Here is an 18530-nt window from a genome sequence, read left to right on the forward strand (position 1 = left end):
GCCTCCCAAGTGCTAGGATTATAGGCGCGTGACACCATGCCCAGTCTCAATCAGCTCGATGCGCCCCATGGGCAGGGCCAGCACGGCACACCAGGGATCGAACCCTGGCCACTGTGCTCTGCTGAAGCAGGCACTTCAGTCCGCTGACCTATCAGGTCGGCCTTAGTAATGCAATATTCTTATATTTAAAAGTACCTGGATATAAATTTTATATTTATTGCATGTAAATTATTCCCTAAAGAAAAACACCTCTGTAAGCATCCAGCAAATAGATATCAAATAAATTGGGCAACTGAGTCTATTTGAGGTAGAACAAATAAAAAGACAGGCAGGAGACAAGGAAGTCATAACTACAAATCACAACTACTTTTAAGAAGGCTGACAGGGCCAGGGAGATGGCTCAGTGGAATAAGCACTTTCCTGGCAAGCGCAAGGGCCTGAGTTCAATCCCCGGTTCTGCAAAAAAAAAAAAAAAAAAAAAAAAAAGTATAAGAAGGCTGCAGCTTCTAGAACACTCTCGAAGTCACCAAAGGTGATGGCTGCCAACCTTTTAAATTGAGGCTCCTTCCCTTCCACATACATCACACCCAAAATCCTTAGGAATACGGAAGGCCCATAAGTTAGCCTAAGAAAGTTCAGAGTAGGACTCCAAGATAACTAGGTTGAGAGACTCCTGGCACTTAAATCCCCAGCCATGCGCTCCCCGGCCCCACCTCGCGCCCCCAAACCTGGGCTCCCAGCTGTGGAATGGTCCAGGACGCCCCCGGGAGGGCTGGGCCGCCTTCTCCCAGCGTTTTCACCTGCAGGAGCAGCACAGCTGTCCCCGATCCAGGAGGTACTGCATCTCATTCCTCTGATCACCTGCACTCCACCGAGCACAGACTCCCATTTCCACCTCACAAACCCTTCCCGTGTCTCTCCCCGAAATGTTTTTTCTGTGACAGGAGCCGGTCAACTTGCAGGTACTCTGTTTAGGTGGGTTAGGTTCCTTCGCTCAGCTTTGGGGACCTCCTCAGACTCGTAGAGCGACACATCCACGTGGCTTATCTCCAAGACAAATATTCCTAAGTAGGAATACTGCTTTTGTCAATTTCAACCTTTGTATGCAACACCAAGTTTCTGGTGAATACTTAGTGAATTTTCTATTATGGCAGAACAATGTCTTAAGGTCACTAACTTATGAACACTCAGCAAAACTGTATAAAACTTAAAAAACATCACATTGGTAATGCTGAAATCTAGACTTTGGGTTGATTTTAATAAGAGATAATGCAAGGAAAAAAGAGTCCAATGTTTTTAAAAAATATTTATTTAAAAATAAGATTTCTAAAAATACAGTACATAATACATTTCAAGAGAAGTAAAAATTCACAATTTAAATTAAAAACAATCCATAAAGAAAACAGAATATTACATGAATAAACCAAATCACTAAAATAAATTAAAAACAACATTGTTAAAATATAGTTTTTCATTTTAAGAACCAGTGTAGATTATACATTTAAACAAGTACATCTTAGATATGATTCTCATTTTTACCCACTTTCCTCCCTTTTCTCAATATATTCTTAAATATCTCAACTACTATTTTTCTTATTATGATTAGCATTAGAAATATAAGTGAAAATTTTCTTTAAATGCTCTTATGGTAACAGACAAGGCAAAATAGTAAACAACGCAGAAAACCAGCACTCAGATTTATGTCTTATGCACTGAATAAAAAAAAAATTCCCTGACAAACTTAGAAATAGGATCTCTAAAACATATTTTAAAAAGTCAAATAAAAAAAAAAAAAGAGGATTTATTGGACCGAATTTGTGGTTAACAGGAACCTCAAAATAAACACACATTTTGTTTATTTACTAAATTTAACAGTCAGATTAAACAACCAAACAAAATACAAATTCCAAACATGAAAAATGATCACACTGCATGACCACGTATGCACATCCTCCCCATTCCTGTCACCACACCCTCATGCCAGACTTGCCACTCACTTCAGTCTCTCTGACTGCACTGGAAATATTCCTGTTATACCTTTAGATGGTTTTTATACCTATGCTGAAGTTTCTTTAAAAAAAATTAATATTCTCTGTAGGAAACAGTGGTTAGTGAATTCTCTATTACTCATAACTTGAAAAATGACCACATTCAGCTACAACAAGTTAAAGCATGCTTACCCAAGTTAAAGTACTCAGAACCAACATAATGGCAGCACAATTGAGGAGATTCTGTTGCAGATTATCAGATACAAAATGTTGCTCCATCCCACTCTGCTTTCAAACAAAAGTTTTGCTTCCACCTATAACATATTTATTTGGACTTTGCTTTTTTTGGGGAGAACCAGGGATTGAACTCAGACCCTTATGCTTGCCAGGGAAGCACTTATTCTACTGAGCCAGCTCCCTTTGTTTGGATTCTTGCCTATCTTTCTCAAGTCATGTTTCACATAAATCTCAGGCTTCTTTTTTTCCATTTGGAATTCATTGCAAAACCATATACTGCATTGTATCTGCATCAAGGAAGAATTGATTTTAGATGATCAAAAATAATGTAAACATTTAAAAATGATTGTCTTTTTGTGAATATGTATACATTGCTACCATCTTGCTTGAATGATTAACCATTTCGATTTCAGTTTTAAGGGCACTAAATGATAGTATTTTTAAAATTCAGAAGAGAGAAACAGGGAACCAGTATAGAATGCATAGCAGTTTTTTACATGTGGACAATTACATTTGAGTGTTTTTCTCCACTTTTAGAAAATGAATCACTAAATTAGTTTTCAAAACCATCTTACTCTGAATTTCCATATGAGGTGAATAAAAATATCCAGACTTTTTTTTTGGTCAAGTTCAATTTTCTATTCGTAGTTTCGTTTAAATGAAGGTGCATTTACATTTTCTGCTGGGAACATTTTTTAAAGTGTTATTTTTATTGGCAAAGTGAACAAAGTAGCAATATCACTCTTTAATGCCACTAGGGATAATACAAATAGATGTTAAATACTTTATTTTTAATAAAAATGGACCCATTCTTCACCTCTCATGTAGGATTTTTAGTATTCATGAAAGTACCCAATAAGCTGTATCATTTTTTTACAGAAAATTACTTTTTATTCACTGTTGCATAAATAAGGGCAAAAAACAACTTATGGAAATTGCTTCAGTTATCTTTAGTCGCTACCACCTATTAAACTACCTTTTAAAGTCACCAAGCAGCATTAAAATATAAAATTAAAAGCCTTACAAATCTGCCTAACTGTAGGCTGGGTGCAGTGGTTCCTAAACGCGACACTTAAATTAAACTGAAGCAGCAGTTGCAAAGAGAAGAGCTGGTAAAAAAATTCTTCTTAATACCATTCATTTATGCTTTATAAACACGAAGATGTGAGACAGAAAACTTTTAGTCTACCAAGAAGAAAATCAACTCTTTGGTACAGGAATTAAAATGTCACTCAATGCTACCACAGATAATAGCACCAGGATGTTTCAGTGGCTGGCGCTGTAAAGCATAACTTCAGGCACCAGTAGGTTAGGGTATCACTAATGCACACTGGCAAGAACACAGGGTGTGCAGCACATAGGTAGACAAGCGCTCCCTTTATTTTGCAGTCTACAAACCAACTCTGTACTAAGTCAAACAGATGAGCAAAGCCACAGAAAGAAACACACCTTTTTCACTGTTTTGTCCATATCTTGGTTTATGTATTATAAAGCTATCGATATCAAAAGGAACAAAGTGCCGAAAAAACATGGTAAGCACTACACTACACTACATGCTACAGGGAACCCAAAATACTAGCAAGAAGACCCTTTAAGTATCAACTCCAAAAGATCCCAAATGTTAAAGTGGAGATGACCTTTGACATTTAAGTTGTGGATTGTTTCTTCTGACCACAAACTTTTCTGTAACAATTAGGATCATGTCTTTGCCACAGAGACCTGCAGAAAAGGTCTCAGTTCCTTCAAACTTCGAGCAATCTACTCATTTCTCTTCTGTATTAGACAGCAGCACTTTCCATACTTTTAATACTGCACACTAACATACACTGCACAATTACTTATTTAAAATTTAAAAACAACTTCTCAAGGTACTGGACCAGTTAAATAGAAAGAGCAATGTAAACTCTTTAGATTAATTAATACAACTAAATGCTTACATGTGTAACAACTCTTAGGAGTAAAATGGCATCAGTAAGACACCAGGCTAAAATGATGACAGCACGGAGACTCTCTGAGGTGACAGAAACACTCTCCAACCGCAGCGCGGAAACCCACCCTCATCCAGCCCTTTCTCCAGCTCAGTAAGCTGCCCTATTCCCTTTATACAGTTTTCTGGCTACTTCCTACTCATTGGTACCTATCCTATGTGGTAACAAGGGGTAAAGGATATGACAGAGTAAAACTTATGATAATGAAAAAGGCCAGTAAAATCAGTGACTTAAGAATTTTAAAATGTGATCTGTTTCATTCAAATTAGTAGCATGCAATACTGCAACATCTCAATAAAAGACAAAAATGTAATGAATTTTGTTGTTAAAAAATGCAAATGATAATGAAAGAAGTCAGAGAAGTCATTCTCCTGAAGTTAAGCCATCATCCCCACAATAGCAGAATGTTAAATCTTGGTAAGAGTAAGTAATGGTACTTGTTCAAAATACTTCAAACAAGTTAATTTCTCTACTTTCACAATTCTACTGTATAATACTTCAAAATTCAAATAAGAATAGCTAAATATAGAGCATTCTGAAATTTTTGATTTATAGATAAACTCAGAAGATAATTTCTAATACAGAAGGCAAAAAATGTGGACATTAAATATGTTCATTCCTTAATTACATGGTTAATAATACTACCAAGTAGAACGTACTAAATACATGACTTACTAACTATATTTGTTAATACTTATATTTATAAAAGCAATAGTAGAACTAGATGAAAATTTAATACTTACACTTATCAGTAAACTACTTTATGTTTGTAAGTGTAAACTTCACTAAATAAATTCTAGATATAATCTATGTATATCATTAAAGGTCACATAAAAAACTTAATGAAGTAACTATAGTAAACTTGAGCTACTATTTAGTCTAATGACACATGAAGCCTAAGAGAAGTAGCAAGAGACTAGAAAAAGCCCAAACAGAAACTATCATCTCTGTTAATGAATATTAATGTCATATTAAGCCACAACTAGACACATTGTGATTTTACAGCAATACACATGAGAACTCAAAATGTCCCAAAACACACAGGAAATTGTGTGACCATAATCTAAATTAGCAGACACTTCCTGTTCATGAGTGTTTCCTAATTCTTTTTGATTCTTATTCAGAATTAATATACCTTTTGAACAAAATGTCTCCTCAACTAGTTACTTGTGTGGAGGGGACTTGGAAGTCAAAGAAAGAACAGGTAGAATTAGCTACCATCCTTAGGAAAAAAAAAAAAAAGACTTCTATACATTAGTAAAAATATACTAATTCTAACAAGTTTTAGCTCAGTTGTTATGATGCTTTTGAGTACAATGACATTCTCCTACGTTCTTCTACACAGCTACATTCAAGGCCATTAAAAGTAATATGTTTTCTTCTGAGAAAGAGGTTAGTATGTTAGCCTCAATTTTAAGTGGCTATCTGTGGGTCAACCACAAATATTTTAATTACAACTTTTAAGCAAAATAATACAGTATTTTCATATAATGAAATATTAGGTCAGTATTTTTAAACTTTAAATCCAGGTTACAAAGTACAGAGAACCCTTCAATTGAATGCCCACTGCTTGGGGGGATTCTCAATCCACTCTATCTTGACAATATTCGGCCTATACTGAACCCCCAAACATTTCTCTCTAGAAAGCAAGAGATATGACTGTTTAACAGATGTAACTGTATCCTGGTAAAAAACAATTTCATCTCCAAAAGTCAATAAATCACTTTGCTCATGTAAAAACACCTTTTAAACATCTTGCAAAAATTAAATAGAATGTTTATAAAGATATCCAGTGGCCAGCATCAGACTATATCCATAACCTGGCTGCTCATATTTATTTTCTCATGTTGACACCGGTGCTTTCTGCGCAGATACAAGGGACACGTGTCACACTGGCTACTGAGGGTATGTGGGTAACTCTGGGGAGGTGCACATAGGAAGACTATTAATCTCTTATTCATTGATTTAAGATAGTAAAGCCAGTAAAAAAAGAATTCCAAAATCGAGACAGAAAAAACTAAATGCATTTTTATATACTCAGTGAATCACACTACATATATAGTTGCCATATAACTAACAAATTTTTGTGTCCTGTAATAAACTACAAATTTTAGAGAGCCTATCTAAGGAATTAGTTTGCCAAAATAAGGTTTAACATAAAATACAAGATGCCTAGTTTATCCTGATCTGATACGAAATTGTATTGCTAGGAAGAATGTACATAAATGAAGCAGTCAACACATTCCTATAGGTTAGAGATAACATCATAGGTAGTAACATTCATTTAATAAAATTCTGAATTTTTATACATATACTTTTCTGAAATATGTACCTCTGACATGTTCAAAATCTGTGTAAAATTTACTTTGGGGGCTGGGAGCTTCTAGAGCCAATACCATTACATCAATTAGCCAACAGAGGGCGCAGAAAGAACGCCAGAGTCTGCAATCCCCAGGAACTGCCAATTGGCTTCTCCCTAGCAGTCCAACAAGAATTATAAATCCCACAGTAGGATGAAGGGTGCTAACTTGAGAACAATGCAAGTTACAGCATATGTCTGTCTAAATGTACATCAATACAGATTTTTATGTAAATATAGTGGTAAGTAGCATTTTCACTACTCACAATAAATTAGCACATGCTTATCTAGCACAACAGTCTACAGCTCCATACTTAGAGGAACAGGATACAGAGGGAACAGGACCAGGGAACATAAGGAGACATGTCCCAGAAGGGGTAAATCTAAGAACACCAAAAGCACAAACCCTGAGGATAGGAAAGAGACCTCCCCTGCTGCTGCACCATAGCACTGCCACCACAAGAGCATGTTCATCAAGTCCTCAGGGCTTCCCCTGGTTCAGCTGTCTTCTCCAGGTTCTCATACAAAGGGAATGTGTGCAACATAAGGCATTCAACTGACACCTACCCATATTATACACAATTTAGTTCCTTGTGCTAGTTCTGCTGCCACCAAATTTGGCTAATTAGCTTTCACAAGATCCAATCAATGTGTCTAATTTTATGATTCATTAATCTTTATATGTTTATATTAAATTTACTATATACATTTTATCAGCACCAATAAATACTTTCATCTGCTACGTCTAACTTTTTAAGCCATAACACGTAATTAAAACATGAAAAACATGATATTAATATCTCTAAAAGAGCTTATTCTATTATTTCAGAATATTTTAGGAGGTATTTACAATTTCTGAAAGAATCAGCCATAGTATAGCCAACTGGCTAACAATGGTAGCCTTCTGTTTCACTGTATCCCACGTATGATCTCTTACTTTCAAAATTGAAAGTATTAATATGGTCTTAGAACAGCAGACTCTTCTAGTCTTCTCTTAAGGGAAAAGTGTAAGTACACAATGTTTTAAAAAACATGGATTTTGCAGTATTCTAATGGAAAAACTAAAAGCTACATTTTTTTTTCACAGCATATTAAATATTTGTTCTCACAAATGTTCTTTGCTTTCCAAGAGATCATTAGTATTGGCAATTTAAATTTGTATAAGGCTAATAATATAGATCATTATTATTTCATTACTGCACAATCATTTCCTAACATTACTTACTAATAGAAGGTCTGTAGAGCAACACAACTTGTACTTGGCCAGTGGAAATTTAACTTTAATTTAGGTGATTACCAGTACATAAAACCTAGTCACCCTTACTAATAACTTGCTAATTGTGAGCTACTTACTAGTTACTAGCAAATAAAATTTCAATATGAGTTGCCTGATACCAATCTATCTAAATCTTCAATGTGTAATTTTACGCCTTCTAGTAGATAAATACAAGTAAAAAGTATGTATTTATTTAAAAGCACAACAGTCCTCCTCTTTGTACTGTACATTATATATTATCTAATTATATAGTACTTTAAAAATGTACCCATTCTAACATATTACACTAGAAAAAGTAAATGAAATTACTGTAGATTTTCTACCATTTTTGTTCATTAAGTTCTTAAGGTAAAATAGGAAAATATGACCACTGGTCACAACCTTCTGGCAGCAAATATTCTACTAGCAATCAATAATTACAACAACAAAAGGAAAAATTAATGTTGAAAGAATTAATCTTTTCTTCATAATAAGACAGGTAGTTGGTACTTTCCTTCAGCAATTTTCTTTTTTTTAATTTTCGTTTTGGTGAAGAGAGAAAACATTAGAAAGCTGCTCCTAAGAAAACACTGCCCTTTGTTATTATTCATTCTTAAGCTGCATTTAAAAAAATCTTGCAGCACATATAAAAAAGTATTAAGCATTTTAATTTGTATTTGAAACAAAATTACACATAAGAAGGTATATCAAGTTTTATAAAACCTGCAGAATTAAACTCAGATTTGGTTAGTACTGCTTAAAAGTGAAAATTTAAATAAACATCTGAAAATCTCCACAGATTAAAATCTGTAACAGTCAGTACTAAAAGAAATTTATGTACAATTATTTCTTCCAATCATTGCCTTTGAGTTTAACAACAAAAGCATTTAAAGAAATCCCTGTGGAAAGCTAATTTGAAGGTAAACATGCTTTAAAACTTAAATCTAGATCTTGGGTTAGTCCCACAACAGGATCAAGATCACTATTAAAATGAAGCCTGGGGCACGTTATGATGCCTAGATTGGTGGGTGCATTTTAATTGACTTGAAGACTGTCATAGTTCTATTATCAGAAACCTGTAACGCATTTCCAGCATGGAGGACCCATCTGTGCCCGCCACCCATCTGTTTAGACATGATTGGCAAAGTGGTAGGGAACTCGCAGTGGCTGCCTCTGCCTGAAAGGAATGAACCACAGGATCTTCCAACGAGTGCCAAAAACTTCTGAGAAGGTCTGCTGCCACGGCTTTCGGGGCCTCGATCTGCAGAAGACAGCACTATTAGTGAAAGACAGCACTCCCACGGTGTACTTCAGTCAGCTAAAACAATACAGGTCGCTGGGGATCCATTACTGCACTCTGATGAACTGTGTCCCAGCATCACAAACACAGCTCTGCTTTCATTGTGGCATGCAGCTGAGTTTTAACTCTGGATAGCCGATATTGTATCTGCATCGTCAATCAACCTAGGGCAACTCGTGAAGCAGAGGAGAATCTCAGGATTAACAGAATGCGGGTGAACAAACAGAAGCAACCTCTTCTGATGCACTTTCAGAACAAATAATTCAGCTTACTTTAGTCAGACAAGGAACAAAAACTGATCTGTACTTATTTTGTTTAAAAGCTATCCTGGATAGAAGAACTACTGTAGCATGGGTATTCCTGTCTGTCTGGCGCCTCAGAAGAGGCACCAAGGAAACATCAACATCATATTATCCTTCCACTACACGCATGCAGCTCTCAAATGCAGCTGGTTGTTTCAAGTAAGAAAGAACATCGCAAATTCACTTTTATACTTACATTTCCTCGCAGCAGTTTGACATCTTTTCAATAGATGTTGTATCCTATTAAACACAAAGAACACTCAGGACAAATTCATCAAGTCTTCATATTTATTTTAAAATGTTTTTAATCCCCTTGAGAGACTATTCTAAAGATCTAAAAAGGTTATATATGAGAATAGATTTAAGTTCTTCACATACATCACTGGAGTTCCCTTGGAAAAGCAAAATCAACATTACATTATCGCAAAAAAAATTTCAGCACAAAACCTCACAAAAATTGTGGGCTTATGATTTCATTAAAAATAAAATCTTTCATTACACTTGCTTTTTGGTAATTCTTTTTAAAACCTACTATTTATTTTCAGCTCAACTATCAGTGAATAAAACCTAAAAAACAAATCCCAAAATGACACATGAAAGACACCAATGAACAATAAATCACCACGAGTCAAAAGAGTGCTACTGGTTCTGGATTTCTGTAAACAATAAAACTCAACAAGGCAGTCAATGAACTGGCCATATTTAGCATCTGTCCCTCTGAACACTAAAGTGAGCTCATTAGTATTCTTTAGTAAAAACAACATTTTAACAGAAAAATCACTCTTCATAGTAATACAGTATCATCATGTTTTTGCTGAGGCTCTAATGCAAATATATGCAAACACTCAGCAAACAAAGATCACTTCTAGAAAATGCTACTTTAAACTATTAACAAAAGACCTATTATTAGATTGACAAACTGTTATATTCAAATATCCAAATAAACATTAAATCACAATCCTTATTTTTGAATAAAAACGTGTATTCTAAACATACATCATGAAATAACAACTGTTTTTTCAATATACAAAACATCAGGCACTGTGCTAGCTTTTCTGTCCCTGGGCCACTATAATGAACTAAAGGAGAGTTTCATTCTGACTGGTGATTGCAAGGACTTAATCTATGGTTGGCTGATTGCAAGGCAGAAATATGGCAAAAATGCCCTGGAAGCACACTGCTCAGTTCATGGGGTCAGAAAGCAGAGCAGGGGACAGTGCCAGCGGGATGTGCAGGGATCATAGAGTCCCCGAGGCCATACTCTCACATCCCACCTATATATCCCAGGAGTATGCTAATCTACTACACATGACTTAATCCAATGAAGTTGGAAAATCAGGAAAAAGGGTAACATTCCACACCTTATCAACTTCACACCCAAAAACATGTCCTAAAGTCCATATGCAAACCTTTTCTGAGACTCAAAGCAAACTCTTGGTTAAAAATCAAGTCTTAGTAAAAAATCAAAACCAAGTTACATAATCTCAAAGTACAATCCCATTCCAAAAGGAAGGAACAGTGGGATAGGAAAGAATCAGACTGAAAACAGCAGGGCAAACACTAAATCCCACAGCTCTGTATCTGGCATCTGGGGCATATGGTAAAAGATGACTTCCAGTGGGCGTGGGCTAGCCCACCCCTCAGATCTTGGCTGTTGCAGCCCACAGGGCCGCTACTTGGGAGGCCCCACTCATGCATGGTCTACGGCTTTCCTCAAAAGATACTCCATCTTCCTAGCCTTTCCACTTTCTGGGGGGGCGGGTCTCCTCTGCGCCTTTGGTATCATTCCCACAGCTTCATACAGAGCCATCTCAGGGCTACCCTGACGGTCTTCCAGGCCTTGCTCTGAAATCTGGGTAGAAGCCTCCCTGGCACCAAAACTGGCATTCTACATGACTATAAGAACAGCATCATGTGGACAATGCCAAAGCCAAGCCCTTTGAACCGTGGCTTTTGCAGCCTTTTAGGGCTTGGACGGCTGAGTATAGTAAAATAAATTCCGGGGAAACTAATTCTCTAGGAAAAAATTTTCAAGCAGGGGTCACAGGGACACTCTTCTCACATGAAATGGTTATACTTCTGCACCCTGGAGGCTGCAATAGGTGGCATTGCAATAGGTGGCATTGCTGTTCCTGAGATGCTCTCAAAACATCTTTCTTGTCTCTGTACAAAGTGCTTGATTTCTTTTTAATTGTGCAAATCTTGTTAATAGCCACATTTCCTTTGACCAAACTTTATGGTTCCTTCTAGGACAAAATTTAAATTCTGCAAATTTTTCTCCTCCATCTTTCACCTCTAATTCTCACTATAAATCTAGACGAAAGTACCCAGCAGTATCCATACCACAACCTGAACGTTAGGCTGCTTTCAAATTTCATCCACCCGATCAATTAATCTACTGCTCTTCATCTCAGTTTCACTCAAAGTGTCTCAGAACATGGGCAAAATATAGACAAATTTTCCAACACAGTGTACGTCCTCTGGTCTAACTACCAACAAAGTCACTGCTCACAAATGAAAGCTGCTGCATCCTTATCTACATGCTAGTCTCACGAGCTCTGACCAGAATCACCCATCAGCGTCTGTTCATAATGCTCTAGGCTTCTCCAGCCCGCATCTCTAAACTTTTCCACACACCTCCCTCAAGCCTGTCTAAATGGTTTCAAAGCCATATGGCTCCAAGGCAGAAATGTCACCACAGAAGTATGTGGCTAAGCAAAGGAGCTGGGAATCAAAGTGGCAAAACTGTGACAGAGCAGAGCAAGCTGAAGACTACATACAGTAATTCCTCCATTCATGGACACATTTGTTAGCGAACAATTCAATTTTCAAACAAAACTATTTGACAAAATTTTTCTAACCTTCACAACCTCCACATCAAATGACAAAAACAATCATGGCCATCTTTCCCACATAAATACAAACATGACCATCTTCCCCTAAAGTACAAATAAATGAAGGTCATGAACCAAGGTTCCCCTGTATAGGACTCAAGGTCACACCTCCACGACCTACTCAGACATACCTACAAGCAAGCTTTACTAACCTAAGTGTTTCTTAATTCAATGAAGTTAACAAATTAGGATTTTAGTGGTCACAGATACATTTTCATTCCTTTACCTTACTGCCTTGCTCATCCTATGGACAAAGGTGGATATTACCATTGCCAAAGAGCATTAGTCACACAAATGCAACTCAAATCCCAAGAACTTTTGTGGCTGTAGGATTTTTTTCCAATGATGCTAATACTTTTAAGTCCTTAAGAGATATAAGAAGAGTAGTTCATTATATTAAATTCTCATGTATGAACAGTTAGATACAAAGAGCAAAACAGATGTTTTCTGGGTGGCTAGTAATGAACCACAGTATTTCCTTTACAAATTTTCCAGGGATTTATAAATAAATTATGGTATGTACATATATACATATGCATGCTCATACACACATAATGTCTCCCTATCATGTTTTGAAGTTTAAGGTATCCAGTGATATTCTATTCATAACTAACCTTTCTCAGGTCTGCTGTATAATTTCTTCAAAATGGTTTTCTAAAAAATGAAAACAGTTCACAGACACATGAGAGCATCAATTAGGGACCTGGAGGAAGCTTGGGCTTCAGGCTCCACATCTGGAAGGGAGGTAATGAAGCTGCTTTAATAGGTTCTTAAAGTCTGATGGTGACAGGCTATTCCAAAGCAATTAAGAGAGCTTGTACAAAGTAAGAAGGAAAAGATGGGACAGACGTCAAGGAGGACTATGAGGGAAGGAAGGGGTATGAGTGGCCTAAAATCACAGCTGTGGATAATACTTACTTTATTTTATATTTATTTATTTATTTTGGTACCAAGGATCGAACTCAGAACCTTGAGCTTGCCAGGCAGACCCTCAGGCCGCTGAGCTATCTCCCCGCCCTTTTGGACAATACTTAGAGCCTGGAAACTACTTCAAGAAAAGGAGCTCACCAGAAAAGTCAGATTAGCATCATCAGCTGATACTACTGCGAACTGTTACTATGCATAAGCTTACAACTTAACTAAAACCTCAAGGAACTTATTTTCAGCATTTAAAAAAACTTTAAAAACTTCAGATTTAGATTTTACATAGAAAAAGCTTATATTTTCAAGCTTTTTGGACACCTTTTTAGAATCTATTTTAGGAAATAACTAAAATGATCCCTTTTAAATCATCATGAGCAAATGGCTCTTCTGACAACAGGTATGATGTTTACCATCACTTTATTAACAGGATCTGTGAGGCTGGCCAAAACAGGCTATTTTTTTTGTCTAGAAATGGCAAATAAACCTTCATCCCTCTAAAATCCTGCCATCCAGAACACTGTTACAAGAGAAAAGCACGACTTGAATCGGAGCAACGTGCCATCCGGCGTTTGTGCTGGTGCTTCCACAGCAGGAGTTATGTGGACACATTCACAAGCACGATAGAAACAGAAAATAAGAGAAGCTGCTGCCTCCGGGGAAAAGGAACTCTGATTGCTGTCATATTCTAAACTAGACTTTTGCTTTGCTTCACCAATCAGAGAAATGTAGACTTAAAAAATAATGAAAATATTTTGTTGCAGGTAATTTTCACTCCCTACAAAAGAGAACAATTTCAGTGCCCAACAGGAAAGGACCAACAAGACAACTTCTATTTTCAAAGGGATATGAATACAATTATAAACTCAGCTATCTAGGAAAAAAATTCATTCTTCTAGGAATGATGAGAAACAAGTATTTTCTATGTATTGCTACTACTAGGTTATTTTATTTCCCAAGAAATATTTATGCTAGGTATGGTCAAAATACTTGAATATTTCCATTAGTCTGCATTAACTAAGAGATTTAGGAGAATGTTTCACTCTTCTAAAAACTAGAAGTTTGTTTTTTTATATACTTAAAATGAGTAAGACTTAATAGAAATATAGACCTTACCTGTGGTCAGTAATTTATTTTAATTGAACTCTTTATTTTGATTGAACCATCATCTCTTAACTTTTTTTTTATTTTACTTTTTTTTTTAATGTATTTAGTACAGGGTCTAGAGGGTCTCACTACACACATCAGACTTGTAATGATCCTCCTGCTTTCAGCTCCCAAGTGCTGGGGATTAAAGGTATGCACCACCATGCCCAGTCTCAGTGCCAGTCTCAGCATACCTCAGTGGGTAGGGTTGGCATGGCACACTGGGGACTGCACTCTGGTCCCTGCATCTGCCTAAGCAGGCACTTTAGTTCGCTGAGCTACCTGGCCAGCCCATACTTTTCTTTTCTTGGTACTGGGAATCGAACTCACAACCTCATGCTTACCAGGCAGGCACTAGCTACATCCCCAGCCCCAGAACCATCATCTCTTGATGGCTGATGTCAACCTCAGAAATTATTTTTCAGGTACAATCTAAAATTAAATTTGAGTCTAAAAGAAAATGTATCTAACTAATAAAACAGAGGAACAAGGGTTCCTAGCAGAAAAGGAGAGAAATATTGATTGGCCAGAGTTTAAAAAACTGAATGGAGGAGGGTAGGATGAGCAACTTTTATTAAATAAAAATATAATTCAGAAAAGAAAGTGAAAATGCTATCGAGAGCTCCCTTACAGAAATGTAAGAGCCAGGTTCAGTATAATTAGCAATGATTTGCATATCTGCAAAGCTGACTTGGGAGCCGAGGAGACCAAACATAATTTGTGTAAAGATTGTACTAAATGTGGTTAATTCATACCTTTGATACTTGGCAAAATTTAATTATAAGGATTAATAATCTCAAGACTACATTTCTGAGTACACGTTAAAAGGCAAGGAAATCCACTAATTGATTAATGAAATGCAATTTAATAATCTCCTTTAAACTGATTTAACATTTTGAATGTGAGATAATCAAGCTAAAATTAAGTCACCCCGGTATTTGTGATTCCTTCTATACAGCATTTATTTAGCAAGCATTAATTTTACAAGTCCAATACAAACCAATGTACTTGGGGAGAGGGGATTTTCTCTTTTAATTTAAAAGTTTGGTTTAAGCTAACTTTAACAATTTAAATAGAATCCAACATAGTTCCTGTGACACCTAATGAAAAACCTTGCTATTTTTTTCTTTGTGAAATTAAACCCTTTTACAAAACTGCAATCAAATCATCTTCCTTACCATCCTGACAAACACAACTGAAAAGGCACTAAGCTCTAGAGACAGCATCAAAAGATTACGCCATTACATAAACTCCTCAGTGCCCGGGAAACAAAAATGCTTGTATACAAAATGTAGATAAACTGTCAGACGAGTGTCACGGTAAACAATAGCTCACTGTCAGACCCTTGCAGGACGTGCTGGACCAGCTGTTACAGCACTTCCTGATAACTCTCTCCAAGCCCGTTACTGAAAACACAGCGCTTGCAATCACCCAGCGCTGCCGGGGCTGGTGCTCAGCAGAATCAACATCACGCTCGGCTGAGTGAACTGCTGCCCAATAATTCTGATAACATCCATTACATTAATAACAACATCCCTATTCCACTTAGGAACAGCAAGGGAGAAAGGGCTAAATAGCCTAAGTAAGGAATAGTCAGAGTAACTTGATTTTCTAAATAAGAACATCACAAAGCAGATCTATTTTTGAAAACATTTTAACACCAATATTAATGCAGTAAAAGTGGACAAACGTGTATATTTATGTCTTGTTCAAATTAAATCTAATGTCAAATTCCTATCGTTTTATTTGGTGTAGTTCTGCATTGTTTGTCATTTTTAAAAAATTATTTTGTATTCTCTTTAGATAGTAATAACAATGACGAATTAAATCTAAAAGTAAGCCTTTAGAAATGGACTTCAGATTAGTCTGTTTAACAGAAACATCTGGTTGTGCTGATATCGTTTAACCTTGGAAATGAGATTGGAAATCCACTATTTTAAAGTAATTTCTAATTATTTTATCTGGGTCACAGATAAAATAATTAGACCCTATTCTTGATGGGTCTAAAATGACATCTGATAATCACTACTAGGATTACCCTGTTACCTCCCTGAAACCTTATGCGTTCTAGAGACAGTATTTGTTTTATTTCTTCTCACAGACCTATAATTAAGCTACACCATTAAAAAGATTTTAGTACTTGACAGCAGAGGTAATGACATGACATCTTCATTAGTACTTTCCCAAATCACCTCCTCGATCTTTGGGGTACACAGGTTAGGGAAAGAGAAAAGCTCTATGCACTGATCAGATTTACTGATTCCTTTGCCTATTTTTTTTAATACTATACTACTTGACAAACCATCACTTCCCTCACACTGCAGAGAGTTACTTGAATTCAGATGATAGCAAAAACATGGCCAGATGTGAAATTTTCTGTAGGTAGTCAGGGTTTCATCATAAAAATGAGAAAAAAAATGTATTGTGTAAGAAAAATAAGTATAATCGATATTATTAATTTTAATCAAAATATTAAATACTATTTTATTTAGATTCTAATTCATTAGATTTAAAATTAAACACTGAGTACAAAATGTTAAATAGTGAAGCCTTAAATAACGGAATCAATGCAGAGAGGAGTACATTCTGGAAACTATTATTATCATCATTAAATTCAAAAATAGTACTTGAGGTTCTCTATGACAATCCAGACAAAGGCAAGTAACACTCATAGTAACTTTTGTTATTTGTATTCAAGAGAGAGTGTAGTGACTAAAGATGAGACTAGCAGATACATTCAGGCTCTCTTTCTCAACACTTGGATTCTTCTCTGAATGTTTTACAGATGTCCAATTTCTATAGTTACAACCCTATCTAATACACAGCGTTCCCAAAAGGTACTTTATGTATACAAAAAGCGGAATGTTTGGAGAGTACCATTTAACAAATGTGGCTTCTACTCAGTTTCAGAAATGTCACATTAGAACTAGATCTCCCTGTTTATACAATGAAATGTTGGTCCAGGATACAACAAAAAGAAAAACTACAACTTGAGAATACTGACATGTGGGCTGAAAGAAAGAGTCAGAATGTAACCCAATATAGAGTAGGGCCTTTTAAAGCCAACAAAAATAATAAATTATTTATTATGTCTAAGTCGGAGGAGAATATTAAAATTTTAGATTAGGGATACTTAAAAGGTCTCACAATTTAACTTTCTGAGGATAAAGGGGCAGTTAGGTGGGAAGGGAGCGGCTACATTTGGCTACAACGTCTGCCAGCCCTCACTAAGTATCACGTACCCTTTAGCTCTGAAAATGCTCTAAAATGTCCCTTCCATTAAGAGTAAGAACACAGGGAAATCTGAAAAAAATCTTGTAATATTGTAGGATGTAAATTCATATCATAGAGTTGATATGTAAACAGAACCTGGCAATTTTATTGTGACTTATGAAGTAGATTAAATTCATTATCATAAAGTAATTATGAATGAGCATAAAAACAGGAAAAAGATTTTAGGGGAACTCTCAACCTCAGAATTGTTACCAATACTTTTGTCATTATTACAGAAATCACAGGATATTAGAAAATATTTCAAATTGAATGAATAAGATATATACTCAAACCTATTTCACATATCCATAAATAGCCAATAAGCACATGAAGAATGGTTTAAAATTATAACTCATCAGGAAAACACAAGTTAAAACAAAATGCTATTAAAAAGCACCAAAACTCCTACAAATAGAGAGCGTAGCAGCCAAAAAAGATAACAAAGTTATGAAGTAACTAGAATCTGATAAGAATGTAAAATGGTATCCTCGAGTCCTAGCCCAGGCCCGGTGAGTGTGGGGGAGAGCTTGTGGCTACCCTGCGCTGTCGGGACCTGCTGGTCCCAGCCCAGGCGCATCGTGGGTTAGAACCTCTTCCACCCCCTTGGGGCCCCACCCAACACTCCACAGCACCCTCCCCACCTCGCCCACCCAGTTAGAATTTCTGCCGCATTCTAAGGACCCCCAGATCCAGTCCTAGCCCAGTCCCAGTGAATGTTTGGGAGAGCTTCCTCTCCCCCCTACTCTACCTCGTCCCACCCAGACTGGCTCAGGCCTGGCATACAGGCTTGGGGCGAAACCCTGCAACTGCAATCCCTGCAGAGAGAGTAGGATACAGAACCACCCAGCTAGTCCAGGAGCAGAACAT

General features: G+C 36.5%; 1 protein-coding gene across 3 annotated transcripts in view; it reads right to left on the reverse strand.

Annotated features, from left to right (window-relative positions):
• Window positions 1–2848: 2848 nt before the first annotated feature.
• The window catches only part of Zdhhc21 (zinc finger DHHC-type containing 21), a 69377-nt gene continuing 53695 nt past the window's right edge, over window positions 2849–18530 (reverse strand). For all 3 annotated transcript variants that reach the window (XM_004631716.2, XM_023715846.1, XM_023715847.1), the window contains 2 exons: window positions 9626–9669; window positions 2849–9088 (listed from right to left, as the gene is read on the reverse strand). In XM_004631716.2, the coding sequence (XP_004631773.1) occupies window positions 8956–9088; window positions 9626–9669 (177 nt within the window). In that variant the 3' untranslated portion in view covers window positions 2849–8955. The remainder of the gene's footprint in view (window positions 9089–9625; window positions 9670–18530) is intronic.

The sequence above is a fragment of the Octodon degus genome, unplaced genomic scaffold (assembly GCF_000260255.1).
Source record: "Octodon degus isolate 3935 unplaced genomic scaffold, OctDeg1.0 scaffold00044, whole genome shotgun sequence".
In the NCBI taxonomy this organism is placed as follows: Eukaryota; Metazoa; Chordata; class Mammalia; order Rodentia; family Octodontidae; genus Octodon; species Octodon degus.